The sequence below is a fragment of the Cheilinus undulatus genome, linkage group 12 (genome assembly GCF_018320785.1).
Source record: "Cheilinus undulatus linkage group 12, ASM1832078v1, whole genome shotgun sequence".
Taxonomy (NCBI): domain Eukaryota; kingdom Metazoa; phylum Chordata; class Actinopteri; order Labriformes; family Labridae; genus Cheilinus; species Cheilinus undulatus.
The window spans coordinates 14,979,298-14,987,282 of NC_054876.1; the positions used below are offsets into that span (position 1 = coordinate 14,979,298).

The 7,985-nt window shown below is 38.3% G+C and overlaps 1 protein-coding gene across 1 annotated transcript; it reads right to left on the minus strand.

The window, feature by feature from the left end:
- Positions 1–1,411: 1,411 nt before the first annotated feature.
- Positions 1,412–2,716, minus strand: LOC121519209 (serine/threonine-protein kinase pim-1-like). The gene has a single exon (XM_041802047.1). It carries the CDS (start codon positions 2,714–2,716, stop codon positions 1,412–1,414), a length of 1,305 nt encoding a protein of 434 aa, XP_041657981.1.
- Between the last annotated feature and the right edge of the window lie 5,269 nt (positions 2,717–7,985).

Below are 7,985 nucleotides of genomic sequence, written 5' to 3' on the forward strand. Positions count from 1 at the left end.
GTTGGGGAATAGGAGTAACATGAGGACTTGGCAAATCATCAACTTGAAAAGATTTGCAAAGATTTGATGTGAGGTTTGAAGGTTAGTAAACATGCTCAAGTCTAATGCACTACTGCACTTTTTTGCACAAATTGTAATATTCAGAGTGCAATTGTTGTTTAATAAATGAGGACATCACTTTTTTCCAAGTCATTTGTTGTTTCATGTTCTTTGATACTGCAATAAATACCGTGTTGTGGAATCATCACTGAGGTTTTACCATACCCTAAGATTTTGATACTGTTACATCCCTAGTATCCGTGTATACCTATAAATAACTTTAATGCTCATTACTATCAATCTACATTCATTTTCTCATCCATATTGTATAATAAGGCCCTAATTGTGTGAACTTCTAAACAGGTATTTATATAGAAAAAAAAAAATCATACTGCTCTTTTTACTATACTCCACACATATATGATCATACATTGTAGAAATCATAACAGTATGTGCAGTATATTAGGAGAAGTAGGCTTGTGTTTGTTAATTTGTTTAATGATTGGAAATGAATCCCCAAAAAGTACACATATAAACATTCAAATTATTTAGGCACTGCAATAAGTCATGACAGTACTAAAGAAGAAAAATAAAGTGTATAGAATGGGTTCTGGTTAGGGATATTTTTGTTTTTTTTAGTTATATGGCAATGGTATTACACATTTAGTGTTCTAACATTATTCATAAGTAGAATCAAAAATAAGCTTAAGATAAACAGCTACAAAATTACATTTGTTTTCATGCATTCTTCTTGTTTAAACACCATTGATCCTGAGTCTAAAGCTTTATTTTCCATTTGCCATATAAAATGAACTTTTTAAATATTTAAATTAACAGTTAACTTGCTACTATGAAACCATATTGAATACATCCTATTCACTTTCCACTGCATTCACAAAGTTTCATTATTTCTCCTTGAACAGTAAAGATTTGTGTCATCAGCAAATTAAATAAACAAGTTTCTTGAAAATCATTTTTAAATACTTTAAAGAGTCACAAGTTTATAATAGTTTAGCCTCCACTCTGACATTAAACATGTCACGAGTGAAGTCATCTGCACCAGTAGATTTAAAGTTCGTTCATTTCAGAAATGCATCACAGATGATTATTGAATGTTGAAAACCATAAAAGGTTTCAGGTTTATTAATTCAAAAGTTTAAGAAAGAAAACAGGATTGTGGCTTCATGTAGCCACAAATTCATCAAAGCAACGCATATTCACAGGATTACTGGATTGGCCGGTAAATTGAGAGCTTTGCCTCTCTGCTCAGCTCCCTGTTCACCACAACTGTATGGCATTACTGCCGATGATGCGCCAATCCACCTGTCTTTAGAATAATTTTCAGGCAAGGCACCAGAGCACAGTGCTGCCTTTATGCTAGCCAGGGATGAAGGCACAGCTCCTCCAGAGAGGGACGCAGGTTTGGATCTTCTGCTAAACAGCGGCGCAGCATGTCCTGGCAGTCTGTCGACAGATCAGCACGGATGGATATTTCACCACTGAAGAACTTTGTTGTTTCAAAGAGATCCTCGCCCCAGTGCATCAGGTCATAGAGGACCACCCCGATTTGCCACACCGTGGTTGGACCAGCCGTATAGGTGCCGTGGTTATGCCACTCTGGTGGGATATGCTCAGAAGTGCTGTCAAAGGTTCTGTATTTTGCTGACTTCTTTGCAAAGCAGCTTAGTCCGAAGTCAATCAGTCTGATCCGAGGGGCGTCAGAGTTGGTTTCAATTAGGATGTTCTCTAGCTTGATGTTGCCATGGAACACCCTCTTCGACTGAACCTCCGACGCCACCTCTACCAGCTGCTTCAGTATGTGACAGCTCTCTCTCTCCCTCAGGGCCTCGTCTCTGTCCTCTATATATTCATAGAGGTCGACTGCAGGGACCGGACGCTCAAGGACCAGGACAATCTCCTGATCCCAGTCATAATAGTCAAGGACGGAAATGACTCCAGATTTCCCAACCTCTTGTCCAAAGGTCAGTTTCTGCATAACAGCGACCTCCAGAGGAATCATGCCCTTGTAATAGCTGACAGAGTCCTTTGGTATGCGTTTGATGGCCACAGGGAGGTGATCTTTTCTCCTATAGCCAGCGTACACAGAACCAAAGCCTCCTTCTCCTAGCAGGTTCAGCTGCCGGTACTTTTTCTCAAAGATTTTGTTGGAGGACGCTAACTTGTAGGCCCTCCTTTCCTTTGGGGGTTCCAGTGACGATCTGTGGGCCTCCTCTTCTTCAGAGACCCTAGATTTCTTTCTGGGCCCTTCCTTTTTGTGGAGAAGTTTTCTTTTCTCTCCAGTTATGTCCTCTAGAAGAGCAGAGATCTTCTTCTTTTTCTCAGCTTGCCCCTCTTCTTGCTCAGAGGATCTCCTCTTTTTGGCCTGGAGGCTTCCGGAGCCAGACTTGAAGGCCGGGTCGTCTCTCACACAGTCAAAGCCATCCTGGCCAGTGTTGACTGTTTCTCCAGAGGCAGGAGGACTAAGGCCTGAGTTTTCCTTCACATGGCCATTCTGGGCAGCGTTGGTTGTTTCTCCAGAAGCAGGAGGACCAGTGAAAATATGGTCCTTGGAGATGAATTCATAAGTCAGACGACTGCTGCCCGCGCCACTCTGCACACGGTCAGAGATAGTCACATGTGTATCCTCAGGAATGACAAGAGGCGAAAAACGCGACATTAAGGCGAAATTATACATCGAATTACTCATATTGAAGTTCAAGGTTCAAACACAGTGACATGAAGACTGGACTGATGCAATGATTAAGGCTGTTTTGAGACTTGAACCCATTGAACCTTTGAACAGAATCTTCACACAAATGTTCAATGAGCTCACAGACCATTCCAGAATGCTACTGTTTCCAGGATGACCATATAAGGGCATTTTTTGTATTTTGCATTTTTTGATTGGATTGCAAAGTCTTTATTGTTCCCAAGGGGCCATTTTGTTTGCAACACAGTCTTTACACATCTTAAAAAATACTTTTTATCACATGCTTTATCGTCCCTTTCAGCACACTTTGGTTAAGGCATGTCAACGTCTCCCTGCAGCCACAGCAATGTAGAAAAAGTCCACCTCTACTCTGCCTCATTTCACTCTAAAAACTCAGTGGACTAGTCATAAAGTCCTCTGCATCTTTAATATCCAACATTTACCTTTTTACCGCCCCCTTATTTTGTTGTCAATCTATGGCAAGTTCCTTTTTTACGGTGGCCGAGAGGTCTCACACGAATGTAAATTCAAAACGCTTTGCAAAAAGAAAAAACACGACAGTTGACATTCTATCTAGATAGATAGATAGATAGATATAGAATATAAACGTAAACACAGCCGTTAGCAATAAAGTTACGTACAACACTGCTATCTAGATAGATAGATAGATGATAGATTAGAATATAAACGTAACACAGCCGTTAGCAACAAAGTTACGTACAACACCGCTATCTAGATAGACAGATAGATGATAGATTAGAATAAAAACGTAACACAGCCGTTAGCAATAAAGTTACGTACAACACTGCTATCTAGATAGATAGATAGATGATAGATTAGAATATAAACGTAAACACAGCCGTTAGCAACAAAGTTACGTACAACACCGCTACTCAAATTAATTTCTGTACTCACGCTATGTAATTTGTAATGTGTTTTTCATGATTTTTAATAACTGCAACCTCCTGTACAGTTTAATATGTATGTAAACAACTATCCTATCTAAATCAAATTGATCGAGTCCATTCATTCATCTGACAACTTATGTCATGCATATAGGACCCCAAACGTAGCTGTCTGCACTGTTTGCTGGTTAAAATTACTTCTAAAACTTATCGATTACAAAATAAAATGTGCAGGAAGTAGAGCTGACAAACGAACAATGTTTACTTACTTTAATTACTCGATCCAAGCGTGTCTTCAGTTAGTTTGCATTGTGGTTGTGACTGCTGGTGTCATGGCCGTTGTATCCAGGGCCTTCAGAGGTTCCCGCTTTGATGGAATCGGTCCGTCCATAGTAACGGCCCCACTTTCGTTGTGACTTTTTATTTACATCTTCTGCGCCAAGTTGTTGTATTTTTGTGCTGTTGTGGAATCTGTTTGCCTCCGCGCTGTGCCGAGTTTATGTATCCATGCGAGGCACTGAGTGTTTGTATTCATGCGCTGCAGTAAGTTTTTGTATTTGTGTTGTGAACTTTTGTTTTTGTGTTTTTCTCAAATGTCATTGTGTTTTTCTTTTTCAAAGCGTTTTGAATTTGCATTCATGTGAGACCTCTCGGCCAGCATACTTTTTCTGTGATTTAGTAATGCACAAATAAGTAAAAACTAGAAATAACACAAACCAAAGCTTGTACATATCTAAGTCATGATTGTGATATGTAGCAAACCAGAGTCAACATCATTGTTGCATGAGCATACTTGGCCAATAAATGTGATTCTGAGTGCAAGCCCACTCTGGGCCCCGGACACTATGGCCGCTGACCTGTCTACTTTCAGAATACATCTCAGTCATCTCACATGCACATTTGCACAAAGTAATGTGTAACTGTAACTGAAAGTACCGGGGTGAAAAGCTTCACCTCACATGCACATGTGCACTGATAGATCATTCTAACTATAATGTAAAGTACTGTGGTAAAATGCTGTATATGCACCAAGTAACCTATTACCATACTAATTAGTAATGTAATCTATGTGCTGTACTCAGATGTTGAAGTGAATATTATCATTCTAACTCAGATACTGTGAGAAGGCTCCCTAACCTCATATGCACATTTAGCACAAATAAAACAAATGAACATTATGTCATATAAAGCGGCACACAGCCTTACATACTTCGGATCATGTGTAGTCAGCATTTTTACAGTCTTTAAACATCTTGCAGCCATGCTATCAATATCCATAGACCTATATGAACTGGAAAACAGTAACAAAGGTGTTACACGTGCACAGGTTTTGTTCTTACAGGTCAAAACATTGTTGCTCAAAATTGTATATAGGCCAGTGTTAATTTCGTCGACTAAAACTAAAAATGTTCATCAACAGGCCTTTTTTCCATGACAAAAACTGGACTAAGTAACAAAAATAAATCTGTGATGACTAAAACTGACAAAAACTAAGTTTAATTTTTGTCAAGATGACAAAAACTTGACTAAAATGTAATTTAGTTCATCTGACATTCAAAATCCTAGATATTTCTCCACTGTGGGTAAATCTGTCAAAATACAACGCATCTGTATCTCTTCTGCCTCTCAGCTGTAGAAAGCAGGGAGCCCAGGTTTGTCAGAGTGCGTAGAACACACTACCATGACTTAGTACTGGATTTCGGTGAGAAAATAAAGGCTTGGACTAAAAGTAAATACTAAAATCTGAGGACTTTTTATGGACTAATACTAGACTAAAATATTATGAGTTTTCGTCCACTATGACTAGACTAAAATTAAAAAGGATTGAAATGACTAAAATGTGACTAAAACTAAAATACATTTCATTAAAAGGCTAAAACTAAGACTAACATTAAAAATAGCTGCCAAAATTAACACTGATATAGGCTCATTTGTGGGCATCTGCAAAGGTTTGTATTTGTGTTGTCTTTAAATGTATATGTCATTTTGGGTTATAGTGTAATTTGTACTTTAGATGTAAGTATAAGGCATCATTAGGGATGGGGATCATTAATTTTTATATAATTTGATACTGTTATCAATACTCCTTATCAATCTGAGTCCTTATGGAAACTACTAATGATACTTTTCTATAGTTTGAGGTAAAGGCAAAATGAGGACAATTTTTTACAATAGAAACGGTAAAAACTGACGTGTTTGAGTTAAAATGTCATGATTCAGTCTGTAACATCTATTTTATATCTCTCAGATACAATTTCCTCATCTTCACAGGTGCATCTATTGAAGTTTCTAGTCAAAAATGACTTTCAACGCAGGAGGAGTCGTTCTTCCTGAAGTTGAAGGTATTACATTCTGGCTTAATGTGATGCATAATACAGATGTGGTTTTAGTTTATTTTCCCTCTTTGAACTGATGAATGTTTTTGCACCAGGTAGATCTTAAAATGATGTTACGTCACGGAGACTGTGAGACCCGATAGCAGTATTGATAAGCCATTGATTTTCTTTTCTTTTCTTTTCTTTTTTTTTTTTTAAATACGGAGCTGGATCTTTATGGACCGGGGTGTTGATTCCCATCTCTTGTCATCAAGTGGTAAATTGTGTCAGGTTTGTGTAGAAGTTTGTGTAAATAATGTTGTTGTTAATGGGGGGGTGCTTAAATGTGGGAGATGTCTCGTGTGTTTGTAAGCAGCTACAGGATGCCTTGCTTTTCACTCGGAAAAGTAGATCCATCCATCAGCTTTATTCTCAGCGAGTGTGTCGCTGAGTGGGAAAAATCTGGTTGAAACATGAAACGGTGGCGGTCTGACTGGGTCGGTCCCAGCTACAGGGGGCTGGCTAGCTTTAGCAGAATAAAGGTGTGGATACTGTTCTGCGTGTTGTTGAGTATATGTACGCACAAAGGCACAACAGCTATGATACAGTAGTGATGAGAAGTGGAAAGAGTAAAAAAAATAATAATAATTCTAGCGCAGCCGAGGCGTAGTAAAACAAAGTATCTTCTTCTCCATCTTTGGGTGTGTAATGGCTGTTGGCAAAGAGAGTCAAAGTACAGGAGACAGAAAGTGACACAATACGCTCACTGTGCATCAGCACATCAGCCAAATCGGTGGATGGGGACCTGAGGGGGACCAACGTGAAGCATAAAAACTGCAATTTTGGAGTTTTGTACAAAATCTACACATTTTTATGATGTTGTCATGCTTCCAGTTTCGACCCAGTGCACCCAAGAAGTCCTCTGAGAGGTAGAATGACAACTGGAGCAACAAGGGGGTTTGCAAATGGAGACATACATACATACATACAGACAGACAGACAGCTCTCCAATTATTGTAGTAAGATGCAACATCTTACACTCTCGACATATATCATATCATTGACATGCAGTATAAAAACTTTAGTCCATTCCCCTGACCCTTGAGGAATCACGTGTTACCACAACTATAACCTTAAATATATCATCATTTTGGCTTAAAATTTACATATTATTTCAATAACTTCATTTTCATCTCATATTACACATACTACATTCATTTATGTGGAGAAAGGCAGACATTAATACCAAGTTTTAGATCCGCTGTTTTTGCCTCTGGTGCGTTCATTTAAAACTGGTTTTGTTTTGTTTCTTCAGTGTTATCCTTTGCAAGGCCACAGATCAATCAGGATTTTTTCTTCTCAAGACAACACGGGGCATGAGAGAGCACAAACTGTATGAAAACTAAGTAAAAAATATAGACCGACTGATTAACGGGTTAACATTTACATAAAACATCAGGGAAAAACAGGTTCAAGTATTTAAAGTGAATGAAAATATGGTTTTTGAATCATCCAAGAAGAGGGGGTTTTAACTCAGTTTCCGGGGCAAAATTTCAAAAATAAGATTTCAAAATTTTGTTTTAAGATTAATTTTCCAGTAACTTAACATTACAAATCTTTTTATACCCATTCATGGAGCTGAGATAATGTGGCCTCTTTCTCTGGTTGTAACTTACAGGTGAATTATGTACCGAGTACTTCCTTCTGTCAGGGAGATCTCATGACTCTTTCATATAAGACACAACAATGATTTAGGAATGTAAAACATGTAGAAAGTTACAGTGCAGTGTAACATAAGAGACTGTGAGGTGGAGGACATTCATGCATGTGTGCAACATCACATATTAAACATTAGTCTAACAGCAGCAGCCATGATCTGTATCAGTGCAGCTCAGTTTTGCAGGTAATGTGTTTTAAATGGACCGTTTAAGGCAGTACATTATTCAGCCCACCTATATAATTATTATATTATTTCAAACAATGCTTTTAACTTCTGACCTTAAATTTAGCATGTAC